Source organism: Peromyscus eremicus, chromosome 8a (assembly GCF_949786415.1).
Source record: "Peromyscus eremicus chromosome 8a, PerEre_H2_v1, whole genome shotgun sequence".
Taxonomy (NCBI): domain Eukaryota; kingdom Metazoa; phylum Chordata; class Mammalia; order Rodentia; family Cricetidae; genus Peromyscus; species Peromyscus eremicus.
In genome coordinates this window covers 53163985-53183381 of record NC_081423.1, presented here as the reverse complement: position 1 = coordinate 53183381, position 19397 = coordinate 53163985, and the positions used below count along the sequence as shown (strand labels likewise).

At 53.5% G+C, this 19397-nt stretch overlaps 3 protein-coding genes and 2 long non-coding RNA genes across 9 annotated transcripts; 2 read left to right on the top strand and 3 right to left on the bottom strand.

Annotated features, from left to right (window-relative positions):
• Positions 1–91: 91 nt before the first annotated feature.
• Dvl2 (dishevelled segment polarity protein 2) lies at positions 92–9751 on the bottom strand. Of its 2 annotated transcripts, none has more exons than XM_059271025.1 (15): positions 9298–9751; positions 5241–5310; positions 4839–4984; positions 4596–4705; positions 4341–4476; positions 4129–4219; positions 3955–4024; positions 3730–3869; positions 3573–3649; positions 2836–2903; positions 2375–2503; positions 2169–2300; positions 1865–2044; positions 1223–1441; positions 92–1076 (listed from the first exon to the last, which is right to left on the bottom strand). In XM_059271025.1, exons 1-15 carry the CDS (start codon positions 9489–9491, stop codon positions 628–630), a joined length of 2211 nt encoding a protein of 736 aa, XP_059127008.1. In that variant the 5' UTR covers positions 9492–9751; the 3' UTR covers positions 92–627. The 2 variants fall into 2 exon arrangements, with proteins under 2 accessions (XP_059127008.1, XP_059127009.1); XM_059271026.1 differs by having other exon boundaries at positions 4608–4705.
• Positions 9503–10948, top strand: LOC131917313 (uncharacterized). The gene is made up of 2 exons (XR_009380653.1): positions 9503–9645; positions 10453–10948. It is a non-coding gene; the product is annotated as an uncharacterized LOC131917313 (long non-coding RNA).
• On the bottom strand, positions 10322–14496 carry Phf23 (PHD finger protein 23). 4 transcript variants are annotated; one of them, XM_059271039.1, is made up of 5 exons: positions 14251–14496; positions 12664–12695; positions 12450–12542; positions 11181–12009; positions 10322–11074 (listed from the first exon to the last, which is right to left on the bottom strand). In XM_059271039.1, exons 1-5 carry the CDS (start codon positions 14282–14284, stop codon positions 10860–10862), a joined length of 1203 nt encoding a protein of 400 aa, XP_059127022.1. In that variant the 5' UTR covers positions 14285–14496; the 3' UTR covers positions 10322–10859. The 4 variants fall into 4 exon arrangements, with proteins under 4 accessions (XP_059127022.1, XP_059127023.1, XP_059127025.1 ...); XM_059271040.1 differs by having other exon boundaries at positions 11181–11808; XM_059271042.1 differs by lacking the exon at positions 14251–14496 and adding an exon at positions 13676–14013 and having other exon boundaries at positions 11181–11808.
• LOC131917312 (uncharacterized) lies at positions 13608–15599 on the top strand. Its single transcript, XR_009380652.1, has 2 exons — positions 13608–14097; positions 14845–15599. It is a non-coding gene; the product is annotated as an uncharacterized LOC131917312 (long non-coding RNA).
• On the bottom strand, positions 15359–18856 carry Gabarap (GABA type A receptor-associated protein). The gene is made up of 4 exons (XM_059271054.1): positions 18122–18856; positions 17501–17579; positions 17246–17364; positions 15359–15849 (listed from the first exon to the last, which is right to left on the bottom strand). Exons 1-4 carry the CDS (start codon positions 18209–18211, stop codon positions 15784–15786), a joined length of 354 nt encoding a protein of 117 aa, XP_059127037.1. The 5' UTR covers positions 18212–18856; the 3' UTR covers positions 15359–15783.
• Positions 18857–19397: the final 541 nt, after the last annotated feature.

Here is a 19397-nt window from a genome sequence, read left to right as displayed (position 1 = left end):
CTCTGCTGCTGTACCTCACTGTCCCTCTGTGTCTCCCTCAGTCCCTCTTCTCCACTGCCTGCCTCCCAAAGAAAGGAGCCAGAGGCTTGGGGAATTGGCCTCTATTGCTTTATTTGGTGTTTTATACAAGTGACTAAAATAAATAGAGTAACAAAGGCAGCTACACAGTCCCCAAGTACACCACCAGCTTCCTTGGACTGCTGTCTAGGGTACCCAGCACCCCCTTCCTCTTCCCAGGGTACCAGTAACCACCACCCCCCTCCAAGTGACAGCTAACTAGACAAGTGGAGGTGGTGGTCGTATTCTGGGGTTAGAAGGGACCCAGGATATTTTATATGAAGGGATTCTTCATATAAAAGAGAAAATGTCTATTACAAAAATACTCCCCAAAATATAAGAAAGTCTATTTTAATCCCCAAAAAGGCTTATAAAAAATAAAGCTAAAAATAACCAAAGGTCCCCGACTACCCCCGAGGAAGGGGAAGGACCAGGCACTGCTGGTGAGTCACACTGACAAAAACCTTGTGGTAGGTACCAAGCACCAGGATGACCCAGGCACTATGAGGAGCACCAAGCTGAAACTTAACAGGCCAAGGGCACGGACCCAATGTGGCCTCAAGGTGGGCCCTACATAACATCTACAAAAAATTCACTGGGGTTGCCCATGGCCATGTGGAAGCTCTGACGGCTAGCTGTCAGTTCTGGGGGCACAGAGCCCAGGTCTCTGACTGGAGGAGCACCAGGGGGCTGCACTGCAGCGGAGACAGGGGGTGGGGGGGGAGGCATCATGACTACCATCATGGGGTTATAGGGGAGAGCCATGCCAGGGGGAGGGCCATAGGGATGGAGCCCTGGGAGAGCTCGGAGATTAGGAGTACCGCCTGTTGAGCCCCTGGATGGAGGGGGGCCCCCATCACCAGTCCCACCAGGTTCCCCACCCCGCCGAAGGCTGCCTCCTCGGCTGGAAAGCTCGGACTCACTGCCACTGCCAGACTTTGACTCAGGGGCCCGTTCCTCAGGCCTCCCTGTGCGCCCGGCCCCCCCATCACTTCTTGTTGACCCACTGCTCCGGCTCCCTGTTGGGGGGGAGGGGGGAACGGGGTAAGTGAAGCTCAGCCCAGAGGCCTCTGGATCCCCCCAGCCCCTGCTCTTGCCTCTCCTCCCTGAGTCCCTCCACTCTGCCCTCACGCCCTGGCTATATCTAATGTGCGGGGTGACTCACCTTCACTGTGCTGGCTGCTGGCACTGCCTCCACCGTAAGTGTACGATGAAAGCTCGTGGTAGGGTGGAGGCTGTGGGCTGTAGGGGTGTGGGGCTGGGTACTGGTAGGAGAAGGTAGGCAGCAGGGGCCAGGGGGTAGCTCCAGGAAGAGGAGCCAGGGTGTCCTGGTCAGAAGCCCCACTGGAACCGTCATTGTCATTCAGAGACAGGTTAACTAGGTCTGGAAGAAAAGGGAAGAAAGGTCCCTGTTTTAAGGGGCCAGGATTCCTGAGAACAGAGAGAAACCGGGAACCATTTCCCCAGAGGCACCCACGAAGAGATTATGAAGGCCTGGAACAGAAAACTCTGCTTCTGGGGCAGAGACACAACCAGGGCCACCGTTACTAGTCCAGTATGCTTTTGTGGGACTCGTGAGTTTTTCTTTCCCTCGGAATACAGCTCTGCAACTGGCACCCAGCTTACTCAGCAGCATACGGGCACATATCAGCCCCCATGGTTGGCCACTGCAAGGCCAAGTGTGGGACACACAGTGCCTGACTACCCTGGTGGCCCTGGCTACAGTTTCTGGGCCAGGTCTAGGGCTGGACAGCAGAACAGGGCAGGACAACCTGCTCTCCCACACCAGGGCAGGCAGGTGACTTACAACTTTCACAACCACCACTGAGGTCCCCGAAGACATAATAGCACTGCTCAGAAAAAGTAATCTTGTTGACAGTGTGTCGGATGAGTCCTGCCTTCAACAGCCCGCTGGCGTACTTGCGGGCCTCCCGGCGCTCAGGAAAACCTTCTACATGATGGTACAGCCAGTCGACCACGTCTGAGCCTGAGAGCAATCACAGCAGGAAAAGTGAGACTCTCCTCCAAACCCCTACCCTCAGCCTTGCTCTGTCCCAGCCTTGGTCTCTTCCTCCCCTTCCCATACCACCTTGCTCAGGGCCTGGCAATACCTAGAAAGGCATTTGGGATGGTGATCTTCAGCCACATGCGGTCTCGGACTTCTAGCCCAGACTCTGGGGCTGCCATGGCCTTGGTCACAGAGGCCATGTCCATGTGGATGGAGAGACCCCGGCTTTCACAGCCTGACAGAGGAGACAACAGAGAACTGAAGAAAGGTCCACTGAAACAGGGAGGTGGGGAGGGGCTCGAGACTCACCATCAGGCAGGGAGGAGCCAGATGTAATAGTGCTCATGGATGAAGAGCCTGGATAAGCAGGGAAGGTGCCAGTCAGCGCAGCAGAATGCGACACCCAGGCAGCAGGATCAATTGGCTGGATGGGCTCATCTGGTACAAAAAATAATCATCAAGATCATCACTGCTCAACCCTAGAAAACTAGCCCTGTCTGCTCCAGGATTAAAAATCCAGTTGCACCCCTCCCTTGACCTTCTTGAACCCATTCCCTACAACTAGAAGCCCAGCCTCATCTTCTGGCTCATCCAATCTCTGTTGTTCTTGTTTGTCTGAGGCAAGGTTTCACTCTGTAGCCCAGGCTGGCCTCAAACTCCGGGAGAGCCTCCTGTCTTAGCCTCCCAGGTGCCAAGATTCCAAGCTTAAGTCACCATGCCCAAGCTCCCCACACCTCTTAACTTCAGACCCCGGCCTGAGCATCACTCACTGCGGGGGAGGGTGAAGTAGGCCTGGGGAGAAGGATCCCAACACTTGGCCACGGTCAGCACGATGGGGCTGTGGGGAAGAGAAGGCCAGTCAAGCAAGTAGAAGGGAGAGGCCTCGGGAGGACCAAGGCCCGATGCAAGGAGGACTAAGGACATACAGACGGAGAAGAAAGGAGCACATGCATAACCAGGCTCGAGAAAGTGAGAGTGGAGGGTTTCACAATGTGGGTGACTCACCAACACGGTAAGTTCAAAACACACTGCTGAGGGAAACAAGGGAGTACACGCTGCACAATTCACAGGAAGCGTGAAACAGCTAACAGCGAACCATCCTGTTCCAGGATTCAGGCATGGGTGGAAAAACCATCAAAGGTTTTCTTGACCAAAGAAGTCAAGAGTAATTACCACCAGTGAGGGGGGTAGGAGTGGGAAGGGGTGCACAGTGGGGGGCGTTCTGAGGCACTCACCACACTGGTTTCATGATTTAGGCTGGAGTGACATGACAGCCACTTAGACCTGTTATTCTGTTTTGGTTTTTTTTGAGACCTGGCTGGCCTGCAACTCACTCTGTAGGCCAGGCTGGCTTCACATCGGAGAGTCGCCTGTCTCTGCCTCCCTGGTGCTATGACTAAAGGTGTGTGCCACCATGCCCGGCTCACTTCCTTTTCTTAAATTGCAAAACAAAGACAAAAGGACTAAAACCAAGAGGCCTGAGGACCAGCACCCCGCAGAGGCTCACCCTGGCTTGTGTACAATGTCTCTCAGCACCCGTACAGCGTCATCATTGCTCATGTTCTCGAAGTTCATATCGTTCACCTGGAGGGAGGAGGACCGGGTCAGAAGCAGTGAGAGATGGAGAGCCGCGGCCCAAGCCAGCAGCCAACCTGTCAGCACACCTGCAAAAGCATGTCGCCAGGCTCGATGCGCCCGTCCGCAGCCACAGCACCCCCCTTCATGATGGAGCCAATGTAGATGCCTCCGTCACCCCGCTCGTTACTCTGGCCCACAATGGAGATGCCCAGGAAGTTGTACTTCTCTGTGGAGAGAGTCCACGTGAGGGGACTAGGCCCCAGAAACCCTGGAGACCCTCTCCTCCCGCCTCTCATCAGGACCTTCCATACCCATGTTGAGGGTGACTGTGATGATGTTGAGAGACATTGTGGAATCGGTGACACTGCTGAAGGATGAGGTCTGTGGCAGGGAGACAGGAGAGAGGTGAACTGCTCTTCACCAAGAGGGAGACAAGCCCCAAGCCTCCGTGTCACTAAGGCCCACTTCACCCAAAGAACCCTCACCCTTTCCATGCGTGGTGGCCGCTGCTTCCTCCGCCTTCGGTGGCGCTTGAGGAGGCGGGAGGCGCTGCTCTGCTCGGTGGAGCTGCTGAATCTGACAGCAATTGAGAAGCAGGGCGTTTGGAGGTAGAAGTGGTCAGGGAGCCAACCGCAACAAGACTGACTAGAGGGAGGAAGGGGGGAGGGAGCCCTGGGGAGAGACGTGGGAACCATACCTACTCATGGTGTCATCCTCGTCCGAATCGCCCAGGCTGGTACTCTCCAGCTCACTGGTCATGAGGGTGGAGGAACTCTCGTACCCAGCCAGGTGGCGCTCCAGCCTTGAGGCACCACTGGGCCTGTGGCCACCAGCTGTGTATAAAGGAGAACCTCAGGAGCCAGGCCTCCCATTCCTCTTGGTGTTCTTCATGCTGAGGCTTGCCTCCCCTCCCCGCTCCCAGTCTACCCTGCCTCCAGGGCCTGCCCCTCACCGCCATGCTCACTGCTGTCTCTCCTTCGAGGTCGCTCTCGTCTCAGTGACACAACAGACTCGGTTTCTGTCTCAGGCTCTAGATTTTCATGGCTGCTGGACACATTAGGGCTGCACAGGTAGAGAGTTTCCAACCAATGTCAGTAGGTCAGAGCACCAAATCCTCAGTCTCCCTTCCCCAAGGGCTGGCACTGGGTTCCCTCTTCACTCCCCTCCCCTGGATTCAAGACTGTAAAGGACTCACTGGAAGGACGGAGGCCTTGAGTCCCCAATGCCACTGGTCCTTTCTGGTGGCAAGGGGGGTAATGGTGGAGGTGGAGGAACCAGTTCTGTGCGAGACTCATGGGCTGGGGGAGCCATCTCAGGCTGGGGGTTATCTGAGGATACCAGCTAAAAGATTGCAAGAAAACATGACTCCACTGGGTAGTGGCTTACGTGAAAAGACCAAGGAAAAGGAGCAAGAGAACGGGGTCTCAGGGACCCGGGAGAACAGCCCAGAGAAAAGCCGGTATGGGAGGCTACAGAAAGAGAAAGCTAAGGAATGCCCACTGCTTCCGCACGTAGAGAAGCCAGGGCCACCAATGGGCGGGGAGAGGCTGCAGGAAGAGACTGAGGCTGGAAGCAGCTTGGTAATGACTCCCCTTACCCAGGAGACAACTCTTCCATTGAAGCACGGTAGGCGGGCATTGTCATCTGAAATCTCTTCCTTCACCACCCTGTGGAGAGAGCAGAGCGGTCAGTAAGAGGGCAGGTGTGACGTGCACATCTTCAGTTCTAATACGTGGGAGGCAGAGGCAGGAGGAGCTCTGTGAACTTGAAGCCAGCCAGGGTTACGTAGAGAGATGCTGTCTCCAAATAATAAATAATAATAATAATAATAATAATAATAATAATAATAATAATAACAATAACAATAATAGAAGAGGAGGAGGAAGAAGCAGAAGCAGCAGCAGCACTCAGGAGGCAGAGGCAGGCAGACCTGAGTTCAAGGCCAGCCTGGTCTACAGAGTGAGTTCTAGAACAGCCATGGCTACACAAAGAAACCCTATCTTGAAAATCCAGAGAGAGGGGCTGGGGAGATGGCTCAGAGGTTAAGAGCACTGACTGCTCTTTCAGAGGATCTGGGTTCAATTCCCAGCACCCACATGGCAGCTCACAACGTCAAGGGGACCCTCACACAGACATACACACACAGGCAAAACACCAATGCACATAAAATAATATAAATTATATATGTATATCAAAAAAAAGGAAGACCCAGAGACCCCAAATCTTATTCAAAGCCTCTTCCAATCTCCATCCAATCCAAGCATGTTGACTCTCTGCTGCCCTGGCTAGTCCTCTTTATGTTTTTTTTTAATGTACATAGGAGTGTGTGACTGTCACACGTGTTAACACGGGAGGGTGCTTACAGAGGACAAAAGAGGGCATTAGATCCTCGGGAGCTGGAGTTACTGGTAGTGGTGAGCTACCATTTTGGTGCTGGAAACTGAACTCCGGTCCTCTGAAAGAGGACCTAGCACTCATAACCTCCAAGCCATCTCTCCATCTCTCCAGATCCAATCCTCTGCCCTCTTTTTTTTTTTTTTTTTTTTTTTTTACGGGGAGGGTGTTTCATTTTGTATTCCTGGATGGCCTGGAATTCACTATGTAGACCAGATGGGCCTCGAACTCACAGAGATCTGCCTGCCTCTGCCTCCTGGGACCAAAGGCATGTCACCACGCCCAGCACGCATCACCATGGCACCTGGCTCTTCCGCTTTTACAATGAAACTATTTACTTTCCCACGTGAAAACAACTTCAGTCTCCCTCCTTATTTCACCCTCTCCCACCCCAGGGATACAACGCTGCTCCAAAGGATTCTTCCTATCTGATCCAAACCTGGAAGCGCCACTCGGGACAGTTCTCCAATTGCTCCAACAGCTTTAGGAGCCTTGCTAACCTTTCTCTGGTCTACACATCTGTCCCACAAAAGGTTCTGGTCCTCATGTGGTTCTCTGCTGTTCTACCACTTTTAGTTCTCCCTAACTCACAACCAGAGTCTTTCCAGATGTGTGGCCTTGGCTGGATAAAAACACCCTTAGATGCAACGACAATCCTTCACACTAGGAAAGCTCCCACGGAGAGGGGAAGCTAGGCTTCCTGCTACAATCTGCTCAGCCTGAGAAATTCTGAAGCCCAGCCTTGGTGGCCAGCCTCCCACAGGTTCCTGCAGCAGACTAGACTTGTTCCTTCTCAATACCCACAAGAAATCATTAGCACCTATTCTGTTCAACATGTGTCCTGGGTGTGCAGCACCAGCCTTGACACTTAGCAAGCATTAGCAAATACGCGGTGACAAAATCTGAGCCATGAGGCTTTCTTTCACGTACATAATACCTCACCCCCAAATGAGAACTTCTTGTCCGGGGCTGGAGAGTTGGCTCAGTGGTTAAAGCACTTACCACAGAAGACCCAGGTTTAGTTCCCAGCACCCACACAATGGCTCATAACCATCCATACCTCCAGTTCCGGGATCTGATGGTCTCTTCGAACGCTCACAGGAACCAGGCACCCACATGGTGCACGTACATACATGCATGCGGGCAAAACATTCACATACATAAAAATAAGCAAAAAAAAAAAAAATAAAATAAATCTAAAAAATAAAAATAATAAAACTTCTTGGCTGATTAACTATGCTCTGGGGGCCTTGGGTATATGCCTCATTTTGAGGGTAAATGCTTCATATATTTGCTGTCAAGACGACATAGCCCAGTCACCACTGGTCTGCTCAGCGTATACAACTCTTCCCAACATAACCCAACCTCAGCATGGCCCAGTCTCCTCCAAAGCAGGCAATTTTGTATCACTATAATCTAGTCTATCAACTAGTTAGCCTCAATACTAAATGAAAATTACCAGCCACCAAGAATTTACCATGTGCTGTGCACCTAAATTAAGCATTTTACACTATGATTATCATCATGCCACAGATGAAGAAATCAAAGCACAAAAGCTAAATAAATTGCCTAAAATTATAATGCAAAAGAACCTTGATTTAAATCCAAGACAACCCCCTAGATAGTATCACTTTGCCCATGTCAAACAATCTTTAGCGAGAGTCGTTTGTTCAGTTCTAGCTGATGAGGAATGTGCTCCAATCACAGGGATTCTTCACGGCTAAGGAGACCCTCCCAGACCCGGGCGGCAGAGAACCTTTGGCTCCCCAGTACCTTGCACTCCTTGCTTATGCCGACTCAGGCTATCAGAACCTAATACACTCTACCTTCAGACCCTGAGCTTGAGGACACACAGAAGGCTCAGTCCCAATAGCTACAAAACAAAAGGCTGCCTTACTCTGCCTCACTCAGAGTCCCAGTCCAGCCCAGGATCACCCAGAATGCCCCAAATTACCCTAGAACAACCCAATCTATTCTAGCATAGCCCCCTTGGCTCCCCACAAGCAGCTGTCTGCACCAGTACTGACCACAATACCCCAGTACAGCTGTATGTACTGGCACCACCAGCCCGTGTGTCCCCCTGTCTTGTGACACAGTGGACCCAGGTCTGGGCCGGCCAGTGCCACACATCTCTAGTCCCAGCACTCAGGATGCAGATGTAGAGGCAAGCCTGCTACAAGTTCAAGGTGAGCCTGTTCTACATTGTGAGCCCTAGGTAGCTTTAGTTACAGAATGAAATCCTGGCTCAGCCGTGAAGAGCACTGGCTGCTCTTCCAAAGGACTGGAGTGCAATTCCCAGCACCTACGTAGAGGCTAACATATCAAACTCCAGTTCCAAGAGATCCCGTGCCATCTTCTGGTTTCTGTGGACATTGCATGCTTGTGGTGCACAAATATGCTAGCATACAAAACACCCATACACATAAAATCTCTTTAAAATGAAGACAAACAAACCTCCAATTCCCCTCAGGGGAAAAAAAAAAAGTCTAAGAGAAAATAGGAAGAACTCATTGGAGTTCAGAATGGTGCAAACTTTGCCAGAAAAAAATCTACTTCAAAACAGCCTAAGATATCTAAGTACCAATAGAGACCTCTCTGCATCATTACAGATTACACTGTCCCAAAATAATGATACTATGGGACCTAATTAATGAGCCAGGATAGCCTAAATTGTCTAACTATAGCCCAGTCTACATACTGACACTTCATGCCCAGCATATTGGCTCACATCTGTTAATTCCAGCTCTCAAGGCTGAAGCAGGAACTCCATGAGTTCGAAGCCAGCCTGGGATACAGAGTAAGGCCCTGTCTCAAAACAAAAGAACAAATCAAAACACGTACACAAACAAAAAAACTACAGAATTTCTATATAATTCTCACACAGACGTCTGAGAACATACCAGACCACCAAAAGATAGATGCATCTAATCTCAGCACAGCCTAGAATATCCTCAAGCATCGCCTCTTAGCCTTTTGGCTAAAATCAAGTGGAGAGGATAGCCAAACAAACCAGAGTGCCCCATTATTCCCACCTAATTTTCTTGCCTCTGGTTCACTGAAGTCCAGCCTGTTCTCCTAAAGCTCTCTGTGTCCAACGATAACCTTGTCTGTCTTGGGATGGCCGATCTACCCTAGCAGAGTACAATATGCTATGTTCCACTACAGGCCAGAAAAATTCCAAGGCAGACCGGTGCCCCTCACCATCGCTCAATCCATCCTAGCACACCCATCGTCCTTCCCAGTCTAGGCCTCGCGCTTACCCAAAATCCTGATCCATAGACTTGAAAAAGTACTTAGCGCCCGCGGGCCGCTGCAAAACGCTCTTGAAATCGCCAAGGGTGATGCGCTCCGCGGGGACAGGAATCTTCACCAGGTAGGGAGTCTCTTCCTCATCCAGATGGTAAATCACCTTCGTCTCGCCGACACCACCGCCCCCCGCGCCGCTGCCCGCCATGGTCTCGCTCGCGCGCTCCCGGGCTCAGCCGCCCACCCAACGGGGCCAAGCGCCCCCGCCGCGCCTGCGCACACCCGCAAACTGACGTGCTAGCGCCGGCAGGGCAGGGCCGGTGCGGGCGACGCGCCCAAGGAGGCCGGCGTGGAGCAGCGGGGTGAGAGCTTAGAGCCGCCGAGCAGGAGCCAAAGCCCTGGACCCCACAGCCGAGGGCCACCTCCACCACCAACGTCTCGAACACTACCAAGGTCCCCGCCCACCTCTCCCCATGCCACGTGACACAAGCCCGCCCACTTTGCGCAGCGGACGGCCCTTCACGTGACTCCCCGGTGTCACGTTACCACAAGCTCCTCCTAGACACTCACGTGATCACTGCCCTGAGCAACGGTCTTCGGTCCTCGGTGACTCCGCCCCCAAACGTGTACCCCGCCCCACACGAAGTACTATGGCCAAGGCGGCCCCAGCTTAGAATACTAGCAACTGGCTCCGCTGTGCTTTACCCTCCCCAAGCCCAGAGCTCCAAGCACCTCGGGTGCAACTATGGGGAGGGGTTATTGTTAAAACAAGACTTGCAAATCCTCTGGTTTGAGAAAGCTGGGAGGCAGTCCTTTCAAGATCTGACTTTGGGGGAGGGTGATGGGGGGAGAGGGGGCTTCAGACAGGGTCTCATATAGTCAAAGCCAGTCCTAGCCCCTAAGTTTTCTGTCGCCGTCTCCCAAGTTATGGGATTACAGCCCTGGACCTTGAGTCGGTTTCAGCCCCAATTCATCTTCTCCAGCAAGCCATCTGCCAAGTTTCCCAAAGATTCCCCTCCCCAAACAGGACAACAAGGGTTGTAAAACGCAAGAGCCCACTCTGCTTTATTTACAACACTGGCTGTCTGTACAGGCAGCCAGCCAATTATTATTAAAAACGAGGCTAGTGATAATTGACACCTTCTTGCTCTCCTCCCCCACTCCACCAGGTATGGTACTCCGCCTTTGAGCAACCGCCAGGCTCAAACATGGGAGTTCAAAATTAAAATACAACTGGTGTACAAGAAAGTAAACAGGAGTGAAAGAGAAGAAACCATGAGGGAGTGCTGTATTTACACTACATTTTATAGACAACTATCCCATTACATCCCAGTTTGAGCCCTGGCCCTGAAAGTGAACGGGTGGCAGGTTCACCGGACAGAGATTTTGTCTATAGATCCAGCCTCCCCGACCCAGCTGTAAGGGGTCTAATTCAAGTCCATGGAGCAGGAAGGACAGAGTAGAAGACACTCATTTCCAAACAAGTCTCCCTTGGGAAATCCGGCCTGGAAGAGGCTGAAGACTCTGAGTCTCAGTTCCCAAGTAACGTCAGAAGTTCCAGCCTCCAAGAGTGACGTCAGGGTTCTCCCGATTTGGGAAGACCCCCTAACCGCCGGGCCTCTGGCCGAAGTTCCTTGCATTTCTGGCAATAAAAGAAGTCAGGAACATTGGTCTTCTTAATCTTAGCACAGGAGAGGTGGATCCAGGTCCCACATAGGCTGCACTCAATCATGGGCCGCCCAGCAAAGGGCTTTCTACAGTAACATGTGATCAGATCCCATGAGTCATCACCTGGAAAAAGGAAGTTTGTTTAGTGTTCAACTTTAAAGCTCAGCTCCTAAGAACCCCCAAACCCACCCTCCCAGCTCCCCACCCTGGGCAGCCCTGAGCTGCTCACCTGATTCCACCATGATGTCCTCATCCATGACCCGCATCTCGCCTTCACTGGAGCTGGCGTCCCCATCTTGGCTTGTTTCTGTGCTGCCCACCTCTTTGCCCTCACTGTCAGTAGGGGGAGCACCGTCGGGGTGCACGGTAACAGGGGGCCTGGGGGCTTCAGGGGGTGTTGGGAGCACAGGGACTTCACCCCCCACCACTGCTGTCATCTCTTCTTCATCCTCCTCCTCCTCCTCTTCCTCCTCCTCTTCAGAGTCTGTATCACTGGGAGGTGCCCTAGGAGGGCCAGGAGGTGGGAGTCTATCCCCACGATCCGCCTTTTTCAACTTCCGCTTCTTGCTCTTCTTGATCCGAGACCGTTTTTCCCCATCCCCAGGAGCCGGCCGAGGCCTCCGAAGCACCCCAAAGCCGGCCCCAGCTCCTGGTCCCAACTTTCTGTTCTTTCGGTCCTTCTTTCGAGGCTGAGAAAGGTGCCCCTGGGAAAGCGGCACTGAGGTGAGAGCAGCAGGGGACCGGGAGGTATGCGTCAGGGATGTGGGAGACAGTGGAGATGCCACTTTGGGCCCATCCAGATCAAACAGAGAGTCCTTCAGCTTCATCTTCTCGAGCAGAGTGGCACTGTCAGGGGCCTGCAGACGAGAAAAAGTGGACCTTGGGGGTCCTGGCTGGGTAGGACCTGCTTGAGCTGCCCTTCTCTTTGATGACTTTGCTTTCTTAACAAAAGTCTGGATAGTTCGAAGGTCCGAGGGGGCTGAGTCCCAGCCATCACTGTCTGCTGCACTCTCACCTCGTAATGGAGAGCTAGAGCCAGAAGCTGGCCAATCGCTTTCCTTAAAAGGAGGAAGAGACTAGGATCAGCAGGAGCCTAGGGACAGCTCAGCCCTGACACATGTCCAGCATAAAAACCAGGAACTAGACATGTCCCTACCCAGATCTGCCATGTACTCTAAGCCTGCCTTCACCCCAGGCCTCCTGCCTGCTCCTTCAACAGTTTCTGTATCTCGTTTGCTAGCATACTTATCTCCTTACAATTTACCTGAAAACTTTCCATGAACAGCAACTCAAGACCCTAAAAAAAAAAAAAGCCTGACCAACATTCCAAATTTGTGTTACTGCTGTTCAAGCCAGCTACTGCCATATTCCATCCCTCCACACCAGCTTTCCCACCACAGCCCTAAAAGCTTCCAGTTCTTACTCTTACATATTATAGTAGGATCTTCCTATAAAGTAATTCACTCTGACTCAAGTCGGCTATTTTTCAGTTTCCTACCTCTTTGCTAGGAGGAATGTAACCCGCATAGGCCAAGACAAAACTGCAGAATTTGTTGAAATCCTCAATTGTCCTCCGCCGCTTCTCTGGTGGCTAAAAGGAAGGGAAACGTGGGTCAAATGGAAGCCAGGCACGACTGTTAAAGAGGCATTCCCCACAACCCGGCTCCCAAATGGTCAGGCAGTGTACCAGTCAACGGCACGGGACAGCTCACCTGAGTCTCTGCCTTAAGGGTCGGAGGTGGATCTGCGAAATCAATAAAAGCTGAGTCAAGGCACTAGGAAAAAAAGAGTCTGGGAAATCCTACCTCTGAACCTTGGAGGTCCCGACCTCATCCCATCCAGCGCGCGGTGGCCCGGCCCCGCCAGCCAGCCCCCAGCCGTGCGGGACCCGCCCCTGCTCCCCCTTCCGCCCCGAGGGGCGGAGCCCGGGCGCGGCGCCCTCCCCGGCCTCGCTATAGCGCTCCCCTCCCCCCCACCCGAGGCCCAGCGCCCCGCCCCCTCCCCGCTCTCCAGTCAACTCGGCTCTCTTGGCGCCCCACCCCGCCATACCGCTCCCGGGGCGAGACCGGGCCACCGCCCGCCCCCGTCCTTCACACGCGCCCGGAGCCCGGAGTTCCTACCGGCCGCGCTCCACTGCCCGGGGCCCTCCACGCCGCCCGCCCCCGGGGTCCGCGATGACCACGCCGATCTGCTCCCCGCCCTCCGGCCGCTTCTCCTCGAACACGAGGCCGGGCGCGCCCCTTACCCCCACCCGAAACACACACGGGCACACACTCCCAACATTACTTCGCGTCCGGGACAGGCGGCGAGCTGCGGCCCGGACACGGCCCCACCTGCCCCCCCCCCCCCCCGCCGCCGCCGCGCTCCCCACAATTTCGCTGTCCCTCCGCCCCCATCCGGGGCTTTGGCCCCTCCCCGTCTCGAGCTCTTCGGGCTCCCCGCCGGGCCCCCGGGCCCAGTTCCGAGCTTCTCCGGCCGCCCCCCGCCCGCCCCCGTACTCGGCGAGTCCCTAGGCTACGGACCCCTCAACTCCAGCCCCCGGTCCCCATCCAGACACTCCACGGCAGCCCCCTGCCGCCGCCTCCGCCGCTGCCCCCCAATACGCTCCACAACTCGCAAGCTCCGGCCCTAGCCGACCGACCAACCCCCCCCCCCCCCCCGCTCCCGCCGCGCAAGTTGCCGGTCTTAACCCCCCCCACCTCGCCCCGCCGCCCCTACAAGTACCGGGCTAGCCTCGCTCGCCAGCTCTCTGGCCCCACAACTGGCCCTCCGGATCGGGCTCTACCGGAGACAATACCCAGACTCTCTGCTCTCCCCACAACTACCTGCCCACCCCTCTAACAATCACCAAGCTATCTCTGGCGGCAACTACTAGGCGCTCCAGCGCCACCGTCACAAACTCCCCCACCGCGGCCAACTACCGGGCCCCTCACTCAATCCTCGTCCGGCTCTCCCAACTACTCTCCGGCAATCAGATTCCCCCCAGCCTCTCGGCTACGGAGCGCCAGGCACCCCGAGGCCTTTCCAGCCCCTAGCCCCCGGAGCTGGGTTTCCAGCGCCTATCCCCGGACACCCCACCACCGCCATCCACACCGCGCCTGATGTCTAACTCTCCCGACCCAGGCTCCCACTCCTCTTTCTCCAAGGTATCTCAACTCGGCGCTCTCCCGGGAACCTCAAGAGCCAGGCCCCCGACCCCTCTTCCCGCACTCCCCCGCTGGGTGCCGGGGCTCGACCTCCAACTTTGCCAATTAAATCCTCACCCTCTCCCTGCCCTCCGTGCCCGTGGAGCGGCTTACCTTCGGGACTGGGCTCCGCCATGGCTTCCAGCATCGCCCCCTCCCCTCCACCCGGTCCGGCGACCCCCTCCTCTAAGCCAGGATTCCCGGTGCTGCCTTGGGCGCTCCGTGTTCCTACTGCCTCGCTTCACCCAAGTGTCCGCCTTGGCGCGGTTGAGACTCCAGTCCGCTACCGCCACCTCCCTCTACCACTGCCTCCCGCACTCCCGGACCGGGCCCCCTCCCCCCGCACCGCCGGCCGCCTGCTCCCTCCTCCTCCTCCTCCCTCCTCCTCCCTTCTCCCCCTCCCCGCCGGCTCCGCCGCGCAGTGCACCAAGGGATTTGTAGTCTGTGCCGGGGCAGCGGAAAGAGGATTGCGAGATGCTCCGGAACTTCAGTTCCCAGTAAGCCACGGACTGGCGCAGGCGCAATAAACAACCTCCCCCCGCCCCACCAGGGGAGTGGTGGGGAGCTCAGGAGCCGGAGGGGTAGAGCGGAAGAGTGCGCACTGAATCCCGGGAAGTGTAGGCTGGGCGGGACCAAGACAGTAGACGAAGAAGGGATTAGAACTCTTGGCCACCATACTGCCTCGTTTTGTACCTTTTTATCCCTCAGGGAACCGCCCCACTTCCGGCCAGGAGGAGACATGGATGCTGGGAGATGAAGTTCTCCTACTGATAATGGCACCCTTCTCCCACTATTTGCCCTCTCTCAAATTCCACTTTACAAGATCCCATACACTGGCACAAACTCTGCAAGTGACAGCCAGTTAGACAGTTCTTTTACCACCTCCCAAACAGGAACTTCTCTTCTTTAATACAAAGTAACAAATTTGGATCTGCTTACCTAAAAGTGGTACTTTCAAACTTTGTCCACAGCAACCCACAGTAAAAACTACCACCCCTTTGTTTACATCGAAACCCAATATATACACATATAAAATCAAAGTTTCATGAGATAATGGTCACATTATTCCACTCATTTAAAAAATACCTTTTTCCAAAGAGGGAAATAGTAACATCAACACAGTGTTTCTGTTTCTCTGACCTATCCCCATTCCCTCTTTCCCACCATAGACGTTCATGACACTTGAGACAGACAGGAGGTGGAATGACACAGGGCAATTCAATTCAGCTCGGTGGTTTCTTCTTTATTGATGTGCCTCCTACCTCCCCCGACAATGTCAATCCCTTCCATCTACCCCCCCAAAAAGAAGGTAGTGAAAGGAAGGGATTGGTGGGGTTCTGAGCCTGCTGGGCAGTTAGAAAGGGAATAGAAACCAAAACAATCAACGGATGTGACAGAGATTGACAATCAAGAAGTCTAAAGCAGAGTGGGAATGGAGGGCAGACAAGGGAGGAGAGAGGAGATGTACAGAGACTGTGTCCACCATTACCCCTCTTGCCGAGAGGGACTGGAGAAACAGTCTCAAACATGTAAGTGCAGGTCCTGAAGAAGGGAGATGGTGTTTTCGCCTGAAGGAGGAAGTGATGTCAAGGAAGGAGCGCCACCTCTCTCTGTAGAATGGAACCCCCCACCTCAGGGACAGCAGCTTCACAGACCATAGACGCTTTCATCGCTGTAGGCAATGTATAGAAAGAAGTCTTCTTCGTGGTGTTCCTAAAATGAAACCAAAAGGGTTTAATGGCAACTTGGATCGATTTACCTGAACTATTTACCACCAAGACATTCCTCAAGACTCATTCTTTTAAGCATGGCCTGGTAATTCCAGTTTCTGGATAGGACTGAAAGTTAGGGGCCACCAAGGTAACTTAAGAACCTGATTCAAAATATACTTGAAGATATAGATCATCTGTAAGGCACCTACCCTAATACTAAAGGAATAAAAAAGAGCCGTTCATTCTTATTTTCTCTCTCTCCTTTAAGAAAGGCTGACCCCGCCAGCCTGGACTACCAAGTGAGTTCCAGGAAAGGCACACAGCTACACAGAGAAACCCTGTCTCAAAAAAACCCAAAAAAAAAAAGAGGCTGACCTCAAACTCATTATGTATGTAGCCAAGGTGATTTCCAACTCAAGATACTACTGCCTCAGCCCTTAGTGTTTATTTGCTTGTTTTCATTTATTTTATTTTTGGTATGTGTTTGGGTTCCCTGGGGTTTTTGCTTTTGAGATAGGGTGTCACTATGTAACTCCAGCTGGCCTCAAACTCCCTATGTAGACCACACTGGTCCCGAACTTACAGAGACCTGCCTGCCTCTACCTCCAGAGTGCTAAGACTGAAGGTGTTCGGTGGTTTTACGTTGTTTGTTTTGAGACAGGATCTCGATATGTATCTCTGACTGACCAAGACAGCTTCTGAGACCCACCAGCCTCTGCCTCCTGAGTGAGAGGATTAAAACTGTGTGCAGAAACAACTATGATTGTATTGAGACAGGCTTCTGCCTCCTGACTTAAAGGATTGAAAGTGTGCACCACTATGCATCTGTTGTTCAAGGTGGGAACTTCAACCAGATGTGGCAAAACACGCCTTAAAATCCAGCACTCTGGAGGCAGAGGCAGGCAAATCTCTGAGTTCAGGGCCAGCCTGGTCTACAGAGTGATCTCCAGGACAGCCAGGGCTACACAGAGGAACCTTGTCTCAAATTGTTCTGACATCTTGGATGAGGGAAAGAGACTTGGGTAGTAGAATCCCAATCAAAACAGCTACTCCAAGCGGGGCGGTGGGTGGTGGCACACACTTTTGATCCCAGCACTTGGGAGGCAGGGGCAGGCTGTGAGTTCAAGGCCAGTCTGGTCTACAGAATGAGTTCCAGGACAGCCAGGGCTACACAGAGAAACTCTGTCTCAAAAATAACAACAACAAAAACCCCAGCTCCTCCCAACTAGTGCTCGCTCTCTCCTCCCACTGCTGTTAAAATCCCAACCACCCAGGACCACAGCGACATTTTAAAGTTAGTAGGACAGCTAGTGCAGGGACTGCTGACTTTGCTTCCTTCTATCCCAGCTGGCCGGGACCCCTCTCCACGTACTCCCGTTCCTCCCAAGGCACTATACCTGATACAGCTGACCCATCGTGGCACTGGTGGGTGGGATGACATTGTTGACAAAGAAAAACAAGGCATCCTCAGCACGGAGATGAATTCGCTTCCGGATCAAGAAGTAGAACTGACCAACTGCCAAAAACAAGAGATGCAAGAAAGTCACAGAGGTCATCAGTGCTCCAGAAAACTGCTGCCAGGTGAAGCCTCCTCCCACAGAGATGGCATTCCCACCCACAGAAGGAAACCTGCATCGGCGTCTCGTTCCCACCTGTAAGATCAGAAGGCACCAGGTATTTCTTCTTGTCCAAATCTCCTATCCGAGCCTTGGGGGCTTTTTCCACTATCACCTGATGAAAAGAAGAAGATAAGAATGAGAAGACGCCAAAAATACAGCCACATGGATGAGGAAGTCAAGATATTCCCTGTCCTGAAACCCACTGCAACCTCGTTTCTCTTTATTCTTATATACGTGGTGCACGCAGCACTGAGTCCAGAGATCCTGGCCTCACTGGCTTACCTAAATATTTAAGTATTGATCACAGAACGGCACATCACAATAACTATTTTCATCAGAGAATCAGGATGACTGGTTTGGGTCAAACTCTACCTTAAATCTAAGTAGCTGAGAGGATGGCCATGGAAGTCCTGGTTGTCAAGCTCCCCAAGGCCTCCATTCTGACAAACGCCAAGGTCTCTCCCTCTCTCTCCCGTCCACATCTCAGTCCCAGCTCTACTTCTACAAGCTTCTCATTCCCTTTACCAGAGACAGCAGTTTCAGATTCCTAAGCCCACGACAGACTGGAGGCTGACCTCCGCTTTCCCAGACTCAAGCCTAGCTTGTGGCGACAGCGTCAGCACCCTGAGCCTCGGCCCTGGATACAGTCCTTACCGGGACCCGGTCTGGGTATTTCTTTCGGATTTTCTCGCCCTCAGAGCGGCGCTTCTCGAACGGATGCTCCTCTTTGTACACGAACTTCATTCTCCCGAGAACCGGGCTGGACCGAGCTGGGCTGAGGAAACCCAGGGGGGGGGCCGGGACAGGGGGCGGCGGCGGAGGTGGCGGCGGCTTCGATGAACAGACTCAGCGGAGCGATCCGCCAATTTGCGCCACTTCCCTATTCACCAACCCCGCCCCCGACCATCCGGAGCGGCCCCGCCTGCTGAAGTACGCCACTAGCTCAGCTTGCTAACGCCGTTGGCGTAGCGCCACCCGCTGCCCGGCCCTCTCACGCCTTCAGCGTAACCGCTTTGGAATCAGTTTGTGGGTTCCGCAGACGACATCGCAGGGAAGGTTACAGTCGTTCCAAATCAACTGAAAATCCTTTCTCCGGTAGCCTCGCACCACGAAGTTGAGGACGAAATGGGGTAGCAGGTGGCCGTCATGAGATTTGGGTCTCGAGTTCTTTTCGTAAATTACGTAGGGGAAAGCAAACAATTACAAGTCAAGGTATTCACGAAACGGGTTGCTACGCTGAAGGCGGCCGTTGACACCAAAACAAAATAGTACCCAAGACGTGGATACGGACCCCACAATCAAAGGGCAGAAAGGAAGGAGGTTTGCAGACACGTACAGAACGCCCAGGGATCGGGGTTGGGTGGACCAATAGGAACTACAAAGTCCAAAAGATAGGGACTACGCCAATGCGGAGGAACACATTTTGAGATGGTGCATACAAAATCATGTGATCTCAGAAAGGCGGAGCATCACGTGGCGGGTACCAGAAAGTAGGTCCGGCTCTGGAGAGGCGGTGTCAGGGAGGCGGTAGTGTTCCGCCCCAAGCTTACCGCAGGAGTGCCAATGGCCCATAGGCAGCGCCCTCTTAGCCTGTCCACGTCAGCCTCCCAGACCAAGCCCTGCCTTCCTCCTGCCGTCTATGCTTTAGAGGATGAGGCTTCTCTTCTTCAGCCTTCTGTGTCCTACTCTTCCGCTGTTCCTCAGAGCCCCCATCCTATCCCTGGGGCTTTTCCTGCCAAACTACATTATCTCTGTAGTGAATCCCACTTCCCCACATCTCAAACAGCATCCTCCCTGATTCTGGGGCAGGGCGGATGTGAACAAGTTCCCTCTGCTTTCAAAACCATCAGAGAAGGACCTATGGCAACTTTGGTTTCAAAGTTATAATGCATGGTTTAAACGAGGAAGGAAGGAAGGAAAGAGAAACTTG